Source organism: Gymnoscopelus microlampas (genome assembly GCF_963454915.1).
Source record: "Gymnoscopelus microlampas genome assembly, chromosome: 21".
In the NCBI taxonomy this organism is placed as follows: Eukaryota; Metazoa; Chordata; class Actinopteri; order Myctophiformes; family Myctophidae; genus Gymnoscopelus; species Gymnoscopelus microlampas.
In genome coordinates, this window is record NC_139958.1 from 44,750,854 (window position 1) to 44,765,184 (window position 14,331).

At 48.7% G+C, this 14,331-nt stretch overlaps 2 protein-coding genes across 2 annotated transcripts in view; both read right to left on the reverse strand.

Moving 5' to 3' along the window:
- The window catches only part of LOC311037002 (secretory carrier-associated membrane protein 1-like), a 302,700-nt gene that overhangs the window by 198,719 nt on the left and 89,650 nt on the right, over positions 1-14,331 (reverse strand). The gene's annotated exons all lie outside the window — the stretch shown is intronic.
- Positions 10,700-11,239, reverse strand: LOC311038032 (signal peptidase complex subunit 3-like; the record flags this gene model as incomplete). Its single annotated transcript, XM_084047327.1, has 1 exon — positions 10,700-11,239. One exon carries the CDS (start codon positions 11,237-11,239, stop codon positions 10,700-10,702), a length of 540 nt encoding a protein of 179 aa, XP_083903453.1.

Here is a 14,331-nt window from a genome sequence, read left to right on the forward strand (position 1 = left end):
AAAGATTTGGCGGACCCCCTGTAGTAACTCTGAGGACCCCCTAGGGGTCCCGGACCCCCTTTTGAAGACCCCTGCTCTACACCAAACCTATTTTCCAAACATAGCAAGATTTGGGGGCCCTACAGTAGAAGCTCACAACCTTTTTAAATGTGTCGAAAGTGAAAAATGCTGCCCCCCTTTCTAGCATTAATACGTGACTAATCTAATATACGTTGAATCCACTTCAAGTAATTGGGTTTGTTTATCAGTGCAGTGGGTTTGTAGATCAGCTTTGGCTTTTGTAAGAATAGTTCCCAAATTCTACAGCTATAGTTCTCAAGGCATCATGAGCCATGATCTTTTGAAATTAGACTTTTTGCCAACATCTCAACACAAAAAATGAAAAACTTTTAATAAAGACATACATTCCTTACATTACACTACATTACATTAGTCATTTAGCAGATTCTTTTGTCCAAAGCGACTTACAATAAGTGCATTCAACATAGGTAGGCAAGGAAACTACTAATCACCAGAAGTCTTAAGTGCATTCTCTTCTAAAACAAGTAACTAAGAGGATACCTAGCGCTAAGGTAAAAGTGCAATATATCAGCTAGCCTACCTACTTTCTTAAACAGATGAGACAAATAGGAAAATCAAAGACAAACAATGACATGCCATGATTTTAATGTAGGCCTCAAGCAACCAAATGAAAGAAACATATATGTTATATTCATCATCAATGCTGTTATTATTCATCAATATTTGAATGCCAATGACAATAAAGAGTTTGATGAGACTCTGGCTGTTCCTCCGAGTGTCTTCACGAAGGCCCTGTGGAAGACGCACGATAATATATTATTGTGCATAATCGCCTGATCAGTTATTTGAGATAATTACGATTATATATTTTTTGCATAATTGTCAGAATAGTTGCGATGTGACCCCGTTGTGAGGTTGTGTATGAGCTATTTCCTCTATTTGTCTTATTTAGTTGTATTATTAAATGATAAATATGGCCTGTTTTGCCCATAGTACATTATTTATCATTATTCCTTTGTGCGCTCGGCTCTGGCGGTGACTGTTCTGCGTATGTCAGGGGGAGCGATTCCAGAGAGGCAGGGTACGGGGGTTGTTTTAATGCACCTGTGACGGTGGCCAGGCTGTCACATGTAACTTTGCCACTTCTTTTCAGAATGCTGACCTTTTCCAATAAGTAATTTATCATCCACATTTAAGCTCACAACAATAAAATATAGAGTGCACAATAAAGTGCGGGGTGCGTAATTATTGTGAGGATAATAATGGTGATTCTACTGCAAGACTACGCCACCCTTTTATTTAAGAGGTAGGGTCCTCTATAACAATGTCTTAGGCTATTCACAGGTTCAGTTTTGCCCAGGTAAGAACAACACTTTGCAACATCCCACAAGAGAATTGGACGGACACAGGTTTGTATAAAAAGGTAACGGATTTTATTAAGCTAAAACAGTGGCGTCTATAAGCCATAAAATATTGAAAAGCATAAACAAAATATAACACTAATTCTAAAACCTCAACCTCCTAATGCGCCCACTAACTAACTAAAATACAGGAATACAGACAATCACCAAACACTAAAAACAGACAGGGCTTGTGCAAACTATAGCAAATAAATAATGAATTTAGCGTTAAAGTGCCAACTATTACTGAAGCAGTAAAGTGCCAAGTGCCAATTCAATTGCTATATGTCATATACTCATCACGGTTCAATGCAAAAGGTGGGAATGTCCTTATATGGGGTTTAACTGGAGCGGGGGTTTAGGCCAGGAATCACTGTCTCTTCTTGTCTTCGTGCGTATTGCCTGCAATCATAGAAACTAGAACCAGTTCATCTGTTCAGGTATATTTCACATATGAGGTTTAGGACCGTGGGTTTATAAAGGTAACGTTGCATAGAAGGACACTTACTCGCCCGCCAGACTGTACGTCTGGCTTTGAGGGTGTGAAGCGCGCAACGTTATCGCCACTGGACCTCTCCTCCGTTCCTTGGTTCGTCTGTCTGTCCTCCCCGTCTCTGCTGCTACTGCGCCGTCTGCTCACCGTCCGCTGCTGGTGGCTTGGTACGTGCCGCGATCACTGTATTCCCCACCTCTGCTCCGTGGTATGTCTGCTCCTCCTGTGCACAACCGTCCCTTCTGGCTGTCACTTCCACACTGCCCTGTATGCCTGTCTCTCTCCTGTTCGAATGGCCCGCGCCTACTTTTGTATTTGTGGCGGCCACACCCTACTCCGCCCTCATTTGCTCTGCCACCAGCGTGACCTGGGGACATTGGCCGTCTGGAGTCACAAGGTCAATGTCACGCAGCCTATAGGGGAGTCCAATGTCAAGTGGCTCGGGGACCGGGGGGAAATACATTGTCAACCATAAAACATGCAGTGCAGAAATACATTTAAGAGAATGATGTTTTTAAGTGCATAATACAGGTTTTTCATCATCAATAAAAAATGTTACAAAATGGTTTCACCCCCTGCTTTGACCCTGTCACATCCCCCCCCACTTTTCCGTTGCCAGTCCCTGCAACTGTCCCTAATCATGTCCATACCTCTGGGGTGGCTGGCCTATATTTGCTCTTCCCGAGCGCCGTGGCTCGTCTGGTGCTCTCGGGACGGAGAAAAACCCATAGTACTGCGGCGTTGTTGCTTCTACCTGCTCGGGCTGCACTACAGCTGGGGGGTCCTCGTGGGGCGACCTGGGGGCTACACACACTTTCAACGCATTTCTATGTATGGTCTTTTCTCGCCCCCCCTTCTCGGGTCTAACTCGGTACACCAACCCCGTAGCTCCCACCTGTTCCATCACTGCGTAAGGCTCGGGGTCCCACCACGTACTCAATTTCCCCTGCCCGTCCCTCTTCCGATTCCTAATCCACACTCGTTCTCCTGGTAATAACGGCGTAATACCGGCCCTACGGTCATAAACCTGTTTTCTCCTCGTCGCTGCTTCCTCCATCCTCTCCCCTGCTGTCCTATAGGCGGTCGCCATTCGCTGCTGGTGGTCCCGTACCCAACCACCCACCTCCATGCGATTTTGCGCCGTCTGCACCCCTAACTGGACATCTACAGGGCGCCTCAAGTGTCGGCCAAACATCAAATAAGCGGGGGCATAACCCGTAGCGCTGTGGATCGTGTTGTTATATGCGTGAACTAGTTCGGGCAAGTGCTCATTCCATCTTCCCTGTTTATCAGTGTCTAGCGAGCGTAACATGTTCAATAACGTCTGATTAAACCGTTCCACCGCACCGTTCCCAGCCGGGTGGTACGGAGTGGTGCGACTTTTTGCAATACCATAAGTCTGACATAAATGGTGCATTAACTCGGACTCGAAGTTGGGGCCTCGATCCGAGTGGAACCGGGCCGGGCACCCGAACGGCTGGATGATGTGCGTCCATAACGCGCGGACAGTGGTTTGCGCAGTCTGGTCACGGGTGGCAATAGCCCAACTAAACCGGGTGAATAAGTCAGTAGCCACCAGAATATTCTGCCACGCATCAGCAGGCCTACCTAGCGTGAGGAAATCAATAGCTATTACTTCTAAGGGATATGAGACTTCAAAGGGTTGTAAGGGGGCCCGGGGCTCTGACCTGTTCCTCTGCAGGCTGCAGGCGACACAACCCTGTTGTAACTGACGCACCGCTCCCTCCATGCCTGGCCAATAGAACCGACGCCGCAGCTGGGCCAAGGTCCTCTCCAACCCAGCATGCGCCGCGGCCGCGTGGATCCCTTTCCACACCTCCTCTCTGCGTGAACCTGGACAAATGATCTGTGAGTATTGTTCTTTGGTATAGGGATCGGTCACTTTCCTATATAACACATGATTTTGTATGATCAATTTGTTCCACTGGCGTAACAGTTGCCGCGCTCCTCTAGTCCAATTCTTCCTCTCCACCATATTAGGAGCTCTCCCTCGTTCCACACACCTCTTCACTACGCGCACATCTGGATCCCGATCCTGCGTCTCTCTCCACTCATCCTCCCTCGCTGCTGGTGTCAGCTGTACAGCCGCCACGTCTACAGGCTGTATTGGGAACCGCGATAGGGCGTCAGCGTTTGCGTTGTTTTTGCCCGGTCGGTACTTAATGTCGAACGTGAAGGACGCAAGCTGAGCAGCCCACCGTTGTTCCACAGCTCCCAATCTAGCCGTTTGGAGATGCGCAACGGGGTTATTATCCGTGAATATAGTGAACTGCGCGCCAGTGAGGTAATCTTTAAACTTCTCGGTCACGGCCCACTTAAGGGCCAAAAGCTCCAGTTTGAAGGAGCTGTAGTTCGCATCGTTTTGCTCAGTTGGGTGTAAACTACGGCTCGCATACGCTATTACACGTTCATGACCATCTTGGACCTGCGCTAAAACCGCCCCCAATCCACGGCCACTTGCATCGGTGTAAACCACGAAAGGCTTGGTATAATCGGCATAGGCTAACACCGGAGCTTGTGTGAGGGCACTCTTTAACGCATCAAACGCCCGCTGGCACTCTAAAGTCCACTCTACTTTACACTGGTGTGATTTTACATCGTTCTGGATTCCTATCAATAGGTTGTTTAAGGGCCGTGCCATGGCGGCAAAAGAGGACACGAAACGCCTATAGTAGCCCGCTAAACCTAGAAAAGCGCGGACCTCGCGGACCGTAGAGGGGGGTGTCCAGTCTCGCACCGCTGCCACTTTCTCCGGATCAGGTCGCACTCCCTCTTGGTCTACTACATGGCCCAGGAACTTCACTTCCCTCCGCAGAAGTTTGCATTTGTCTAACCGCAGCTTCAGTCCATGTCTCCACAGGCGCTGGAATACGAGCTCGAGGTGCTGTAGGTGAGAAGAGAAGTCAGGTGAATATACTATAATGTCATCAAGATACACTAGCAAGGATTCCGTCACCTGACCACTCAAACACTGCTGCATCAGTCTCTGAAAGGTCGCGGGGGCATTACACAGCCCAAACGGCATACGCTGAAATTCGAATAGCCCCAGGGGGGTCGTAAAGGCGGTCTTCTCCCGGTCCCGGGGATCCATTCCTACTTGCCAGTAGCCACTGGCCAGGTCCAACGTGGAGAACCACTGCGCTTTCGTCAGGCTGGTGAGCGTCTCTTCTATTCGGGGTAGGGGGAAGGCATCCTTGTGCGTCACGGCGTTCAGCTTTCTGTAGTCAACACAGAACCTCCAGCTGCCATCCTTCTTCTTAACCAGCGGCCGGTGCCTCTCTCGTATGGGCGCAGCGTCTCCGGTCGGTATCTGGTGCTGCACGGCATCCGTCTGTCCGAAGTCTTCATCATGGATGGCGAACACCTTCTTCCACCTGCATAACATCTCGTGCAGCTCCTTTTTCTGCGCCTCCGGCAGGTCATCACGCTCCGTCAACACCTCCATCTCTTCTGGCAGGGTCTTCGGTGGTCCATCATCCTCCACACTAATTACGGCCACTTCCACCTCTCCGTCGGTCCCCAGGGACAGGCTCAGGTCCCTGCCGCCTCGGACATCGGCTTCTTCTACTGGGTACAGCCTCCCCAGTTTCTGGTGGCGGTCCAGGACCAGACTATAGGCGTGTGGATTACATACTCGTATGGGAACGCGTCCGTGGCGCACCGTGACGAGGGCACGGGCCACTCCCAAATCCTTTCCATCTGGCAAGGCTTCCATCAAGGCCTCGTAGTCCGCTCCTTTTGGTCCTCTCCAAGCGCGGCCCCAGATCATCACTTCACTCTGCGCGGGGATTCGAATCCTCCGCCGGCCGACAGGCCATACGTAACCTATGGACCCATCTCCATTCGTCACTGCCTCCACCCTCCTACAGGTGGCGAATGCGTCCTTCCACAGCGTCCTTCCCTGCTGACATGAGGACACAGGCCTCCCAGGCCGTTTAAAGAGGGCATGCCATACAGCGTTCACGACATTCATCCCAATAATCAGTGGCTGCGTACAATGTTCATCTTTAACAATTACGACCCCTCTCCCTGGTATCTTCCTTCCTTCCAGTTCTAGGTCCAATATGGCATAGCCAGTATAAGGTAAGTCAAGACCGTTAGCGGCGCGTAATTTAAATACAAGGGGTTCGTTCCCCAATGTCAGGTGCGAGAATCTTTTCTCAAATAAGCTCTGCTGCATTAAAGTAACTTGTGACCCAGTATCCAGTAACCCCCTTAATTGGACTCCTCCCATGGTGATCCCAATTGTCGGACAATCTCCGATAAATACATCATTAGCCCTTGATCTGGCGAGTGTGCGCTGTACCCCTGTCCCCCGGACCTCGGCGACAGGGTGTGCTAGTTTAAATGGTTGGAGTCGGATTTACAAAACCGGGCAATGTGCCCGGACTGCCTACAGTTCCTACATATCGGCCTACCTCCCTCATCCCACTCGTTGCGTTGGTAAGGCGCCCGGCGTCGTTCAGGTGGGGGTGAAGCGCGGGTTCGTGGATCGGTGGTGTCGGGTCGAAGGAGCGGTCGAATCTCCTTCATCAGCTCCTGCGTAAACCCCTGCATTTGTGATTTGACGTCCGCCATAATCTCCTGTTTCAGTTTTTCTCTCCATTCAGGTTCCTGTGAGGTGTGTGGGATAGAGACAGGTTTAACAGCATGGCACAAGATGTCAGTAGCTCCTTCTCGTCTATGTTCGGTGTCTAGTAGGAAGGCCTCGTCTTTTAGAGCTGCGAAGTCTTCGGTGGGGTTTCGACGGGCATATATTCTCAAGGCTTGGCCCAGAGGGCCTTCAGACAGCCCCACAAGCAACTGCTCTCGCAGAATGGCATCGGAGGGAGCGGTGTCTGGGTCGAGCCGCCGCAGCCCGCAGAACAACTCCCTAAGCCTCAGAATATAAGCCTGCACATTTTCGCCTGCGCGCTGCGCACAGCCATAAAACAAGGCACGAGCTTGGGAAGCAGAGATAGATGATTTATATAGGTTATCTAGACATTTGAAAACTTTAGCCACTGTGTTTCGGTCTTCCCTGTCAATCACACTAATTTGTCGTTTAGCTTCTTCCGTAAGGGTTTGCACTACAAAAGCAACTTTTTTCTCTTCCGTCAATTCTTGAGTGCCCAATAATCCTTTAATCTGTTCTTTCCAATCTCTATATTTCTCCTCACCTTCTGTGCCCGAAAATTTGGGTAACCACGGGGCCCCTGGATACACTGGCATCATCATCATTACTTTTCCCAAAAACAAAAACAAAAAGCAGCAAAACAGCAAAATATCAGTACAATTTCTCTTAGGGATTTGTTTGTGTTGTTCTCTACCCAGTCCTGCCGCGCTATGCCAAATATGTGACGGTGGCCAGGCTGTCACATGTAACTTTGCCACTTCTTTTCAGAATGCTGACCTTTTCCAATAAGTAATTTATCATCCACATTTAAGCTCACAACAATAAAATATAGAGTGCACAATAAAGTGCGGGTTGCGTAATTATTGTGAGGATAATAATGGTGATTCTACTGCAAGACTACGCCACCCTTTTATTTAAGAGGTAGGGTCCTCTATAACAATGTCTTAGGCTATTCACAGGTTCAGTTTTGCCCAGGTAAGAACAACACTTTGCAACATCCCACAAGAGAATTGGACGGACACAGGTTTGTATAAAAAGGTAACGGATTTTATTAAGCTAAAACAGTGGCGTCTATAAGCCATAAAATATTGAAAAGCATAAACAAAATATAACACTAATTCTAAAACCTCAACCTCCTAATGCGCCCACTAACTAACTAAAATACAGGAATACAGACAATCACCAAACACTAAAAACAGACAGGGCTTGTGCAAACTATAGCAAATAAATAATGAATTTAGCGTTAAAGTGCCAACTATTACTGAAGCAGTAAAGTGCCAAGTGCCAATTCAATTGCTATATGTCATATACTCATCACGGTTCAATGCAAAAGGTGGGAATGTCCTTATATGGGGTTTAACTGGAGCGGGGGTTTAGGCCAGGAATCACTGTCTCTTCTTGTCTTCGTGCGTATTGCCTGCAATCATAGAAACTAGAACCAGTTCATCTGTTCAGGTATATTTCACATATGAGGTTTAGGACCGTGGGTTTATAAAGGTAACGTTGCATAGAAGGACACTTACTCGCCCGCCAGACTGTACGTCTGGCTTTGAGGGTGTGAAGCGCGCAACGTTATCGCCACTGGACCTCTCCTCCGTTCCTTGGTTCGTCTGTCTGTCCTCCCCGTCTCTGCTGCTACTGCGCTGTCTGCTCACCGTCCGCTGCTGGTGGCTTGGTACGTGCCGCGATCACTGTATTCCCCACCTCTGCTCCGTGGTATGTCTGCTCCTCCTGTGCACAACCGTCCCTTCTGGCTGTCACTTCCACACTGCCCTGTATGCCTGTCTCTCTCCTGTTCGAATGGCCCGCGCCTACTTTTGTATTTGTGGCGGCCACACCCTACTCCGCCCTCATTTGCTCTGCCACCAGCGTGACCTGGGGACATTGGCCGTCTGGAGTCACAAGGTCAATGTCACGCAGCCTATAGGGGAGTCCAATGTCAAGTGGCTCGGGGACCGGGGGGAAATACATTGTCAACCATAAAACATGCAGTGCAGAAATACATTTAAGAGAATGATGTTTTTAAGTGCATAATACAGGTTTTTCATCATCAATAAAAAATGTTACAAAATGGTTTCACCCCCTGCTTTGACCCTGTCACACACCCAGTCACTATCCTGCAGGTCTCATTGAGGATAGGGTCTATTTTGCATGCGTGGCTTGATTTATACCATGCTGGGCAGGCAGACAGAACTGGCACGGGCTAATCGCGACGCCACCCTTGGCTGTCACAGACAGAGTTGCCTTTGTCAGTCCAGAAGCCCTTCATTGACCTCCCCCTTATGCCAGGTGTTACCTTTGGGCCGGGGATGGAGACATTACTGCAACAAACGATGAAACTGCGTAAAGATAGAGAGACTCTGCAGCAGTTCATGGCTTCGCGGCCTGGGCCTGCTCCTAGGGGAGCCCGGCAGCCAGAGGAAATCCTGGTAGCCACAGAGGCTGGGGAGGGGCTCCCAACAACGCCGTCCACGGCGCAGAGGCCCCCAGGCTGGACGAGGCCGCCCTGCGGCTAGGGGGGATGGTCCCCAGCACTCAGCCTGACCGACCCGACGGTCGAGAGGTGTAGGTGGTCAGATTTGGGGCTCCTTGACGGTGTCGTGCATATGTTGCAGAATGCCAGGGCCCCTGCTACTAACGCAGCTTATCAGACCAGATTGTACATGTTTAGTGCGTGGTGCGACAGTCATGATGCCATTCCAGGGTCATCCCCTCAAAAAGGGGAGAGGCGCAAAGACTCAACAGTGCGCCCTACACAATTTCAAAGTTGAAGCCCCATAAGGTTTCACCAATCACCATACAAATTGGTAAGAACCTGTATAATGTTCTGACTTAGAAAAAAAGTATCTTAGAGCTGTGACTTTAACCCAACAGGAAGTCAGCCATCTTGAATTTATACTGCCGTTCTAGTGCATCTTATGCTATTTTCACGGGTCATACTCCTCCTAGGAGGATGGTCAGATTCACCTCATACTCGCTCAGTGTACACAAAAGACCTTAACGGTGAAAAGTGTTCGGAAGGGGAGGCATGCGTTAATCCGACAGACCTTTTCTCCGACTATGTGGCATCCGCGTGCGGTTAGGGTTAGGGTGCGGATTTGGTTCGGGTTTACTGTTTAATGTCGGAGCACTGCGCTGTCGGAGGAATGCGCTGTCGGACTAACGTACTGCACCCGTTCGGAAGACGGCGTGACCGTGGCGAAGCGGCAAACTTCCATGTTTCGCCGCTAAACAAGGGACAATAGCCGACTTGCGAGGTAGAGTTTTCATTTTTTTATATGTAACTTTTGAACTGATTGCCATACAGACTTGTGGGTGACCTCATTACGTATATTCCCTGGCTGTTGTTGTTTTCACAAAGTCTGTAAATGAGTCATTGGAGACACTTGTAATCCGAAAGTCACCGGTTTAATTCCCAGACTGCTCAGTGTCAATGAGCAAGCCACGTAATCCCCAACTCATTATGACCCATCTGAGCAGCCATCAGCTGGGTGAAGCTGAAGCCGAACTGTCCTGTCTGATAAAAAAAAAGAAGGTCTGTGTCTCTTAGTATGTGTTCATGTGCATCTGTCTTGGATTGTGCATACCTGGATGTGTTGGCCTGCCTAAAACAGTGATTCTCAACTTTTTGAATCTCAAGGACTCCCAATTTGATATGCATTGATAGGCTACGGACCCCCATTTGTACCAGTTTTACCTCTGACACCCTCATTCTACTTCATCATGTGTGCACCCTCAGAGTTACAGATCCGTAAAGGGTCAATTTGGTTCCATTCGTACACTTTCAGAGTCACAGACCCGTTAGAGTCAATTTGGTTCCATTTGTACACTCTCAGAGTTACAGACCTGTAAAGGCCTATAATAGAGTACTGAAGTCCTGACGCCACTCGTTCATCCCTGGGTCGTGGAGGTAATTTCTCTATGGAGAATAACATCGGGTCGTCTTAAAATCGTCTCATATAAGAATTGTGGTCCACAATACAGTTGTACAGTCTATAAACCGCGACCCAGGTAGGATGAGTAAATTCCGTCAGACTTTGGTGCTCTATTGGTTCCATTTGTACACTCTCAGAGTTACAGACCCCTAAGGGTCCATTTGGAACCCTGATGGTCCCCGGACCACCAGGTTGAGAACCAGTCGCCAAACACCTAATAAACCTTGACGGTCTCGTACGTATCGGGGAACGGTACACTGATGTGTCCATCTCCGGCCACTAGGGGGAGCGCTCCAACGAGGGGGACCACGTTCCAGGACAGCGTCAGCTTCACGTTCTCGTTGGCCCTCAGGCCGTTCCCGTCGTCCAAGAAGGGGTATTTCAAGTCCACGTCTTTCAGGCGGAGTTGAGCGTCCCCGTCGCCTCGAAGCAGGATCTTATCCCACAGGACCACCTGGTTCACGGCGTTACTCGACGTCGCGTACTCCGCGCACACGTAGACGTACAGCTGCTTGACGTTCCAGTCGAAGACGGGCCGGAAGTCGGCCGTGAGGTCGAACGCGACGAACGCCAGGTCACCGGTCCCCCCGTAGTCCCTGAGGTCCTTCACCAGGACCCGGGTCACGCGAACGTCCACTGCCGCAGCGCGTCTGTCTTTGAATGCCGTCGCGAGGACGCAGGCCAGAGTCAAGGCCACCAACGCCCACAGAACGCACGCCCCCAGCTCGTTTGCCCTCGATACAAACGTGTTCATCCTGAAATAAACCAATGGATAAAACGTTTAAAAAGGGTTTAAAACTATTCAGTATAAACAGCAACGGTCATCAGTTAAGTGATCCTCCTCTACGGGGCTAATAGAGTGCGAGCTTCGTCCGTTTCTAAAGAATAACAACAACATCCTGTCTTTTATACACTGGGTGATGTCATCGGTGCTGTCATTAGTTATGTCCCTGGGGTGGACTAAATATGGTGTGTGTGTGTGTGTGTGTGTGTGTGTGGCCCATCCTTCCTCCTCCGAACACGGAAAGAAATATTGTTGCTTGTTATTATATACATAGACAGATACAGAGATCTCCATGGGCATAAAAGAGACACAGACAGACAGACGGACGGACGGACGGACGGACGGACGGACGGGCGGGCAGGCAGACAGGCAGGCAGGCAGGCAGGCAGGCAGGTATTGTATAACCGGATGTGTTCCCAATAGGGGTGTGCCGATATATCGTCCCGCGATATATCGCGATACGTTTTCGCGACGATATGTATCGTTTTGGAAAAAAAAAATATCGTTTTTTTTTTTTTTTTTTTTTTTTTTTACAATCATAATAATCAGGCATGCAAACGGCCCCGAAGTGAAAAGAGTGACAACATGGTTTTTTTTCGGGTCAGGTGTCATACTATTTGGTTTCAAAACGGCTATTGTAGCTGAAAAGCTACAAGTTTGCATGTCTGAATAATGCAAAAACAGAATTATTTGTTTGCATTTTCTTTTTTTCTCCTCCATATATTTTCATAATAAAAAAAGTGCGTATCGTATCGTATCGAAATCGTATCGAAGTTGTGAGCCAAATATCGTATCGTATCGTTTCGTGAAATTAGTGTATCGGCACACCCCTAGTTCCCAACGGACATCATTCGCAACGAGAATGTAACATTTTTCTAACCCTTGATTCACCCAGTTAATTATTTTTGTACAAGAGGTACGCGGCACTCACACACACACCTACCTTGCACCGCCAATCCGACCGATATGCCCATAGGGAGATCTCTGTATCTGTCAGTCCTTGTCCCTTTTATGCCCATTTATGGAGGTCCCTGATGTCATCAGTATATGCCCATGTACAGTATGGGCATGCTGATATGCCCAAATATGGAAATCTCTGTATCTATCAGTCCCTGGGCATGCCCCCTTTTGTGCCCATATATGGAGCTGACTGATGTGTTTGCGCCAACACACTCGACATTTGGGCTTAGCTGCATTGGTAACTCCTTATATGGTTATGGCTGAGTCATGTGACACGAATGCGACGTCAGAGGACCACACGCCGGCCGGCCGGCCGGCCGGTCCTCCCTTAAGCCAATTTTAATATAGGATATTGTGACATCACAATATACAATATAAGGGGAAGTGCGCAAAATAGCTCTCCATTCGTCAAAGTGATCCGGTCAAAAAGAGGAGGATAGCCTTCACGCACTGATTTGAAAAAGGTTTTTTTCATCCTTATAACTGTCAGGAAAGAATCCAGACAGATATACAGAGCAAGACTCAATGAATCTACTTTGATCCATGGTGGCGGCGGTCCGTGAAATGTCCCAGTGGGTTGAGCATCTGGAAGGAGGTCCACACAGATCCTTCCATGCAGCCGTGGCGGTGGGGGACAGGGTGTTCTCCTTTGGAGGATGGGAGTTATCCTGTGGAGGGAAAGAGTTTTCTGGAGGGGATCTGACCACGGGTCAGATCGACGTGCACATCTTCAACGCGTTATCTTTGCGCTGGAGGAAACTGCCCCCAGTGACAACTGGAAGAGGACAACCTGTACTTGAGGTTCCCTCCATGCGCTGCTACCACACAGCTGTGCTCATAGGAGATATCATCTACATCTGGGGCGGGTATACAAACACATGGACGTACTCCAACGAGCTTTATGCATTTAATGTCGAAACCCACAGATGGTATAAGCCTACAATTTCTGGGGCTGTTCCACATGAGATGAAGGGCCATTCAGCCTGTGTCTTGGGGAAGGTTATGTATATCAATGGAACATGGTATCAATTGAACAGTGTATGGAATGACTTCATTCCATACACTGACATATACAAGTTGGACACCGCCACAATGGTCTGGTCTTTAATTAACACCGGAGGCACTGCACCGCCTGTTTCAGAATTTCACTCTGCCACAGTCATCGGGACAAAGATGTTTGTATTCGGGGGCTGCCGGAATCAAGAGAATTATAGCACAAAAGAAGGCTGCTACAGCAACATCAGAGTGTTTGACACAGAGACCAACTGCTGGCTGAGCATGCCTTCTGCACAGCTTCATCCAGTAGGACGCACAGATCATTCAGCCTTCGCCTACAAGGGAGAGCTGTACATATTCGGTGGCCGCACCTGGGAGCACGTGACCTTCAGCGATCTGTGGAAATTCAATCCAGAGAGCTTCTCCTGGAAGAAGGTGGAGCCCAAGGGGAATCACCCGTCTGGGAGATATGGGACGGTCTGTTGCATGGTGGGAGATCGCACCATCCTCTTTGGAGGTGAATGTGACACCATGGGATTTGAAGACCTGTATATCTTAGATTTAAGTCCTAGTTTAAAGACGTTGTGCAAGCTAGCGGTTGTCCAGAGCGGTCTGGAGCGGTCAGAACTCCCACATGACATTAGGTGGGAGTTTAGATGTGCTCAGAGATAACAACAAGAACAAGAATGGTGTGGAAGAAACGTTTCACTACTGTGTAGTCCCATGTTCATGAAGCCCACTCACTACATGAAACACGTGATACGTCAGCTGAAATGTTTGGGAAGGTTCTTTTTTTTTTAAAGCCAGTTATATTTGTATTCCTTTTTTTCTTCCAATTTTGAACCCATCAACCTTGCATGTCATTAGCGTTTATACTGGCCGTAAAGATAGGGTAAGTGATATTGTTTTGTTTAAAGCAGCACTACAGTATGTAACTGTCCTCTTCTACCCGGATATGAACCCGGTTTCCTGCTCAAGTGCTGAACACCTATAGCCAACCACTGATTGGGGTCTATTGGCCCAAAACAACTCCTTGTCTGTAGACAAGGGTTTGAATGTGTCACAGAGCGACAATGGACAAAGGACATTGGTCATACCATAATATT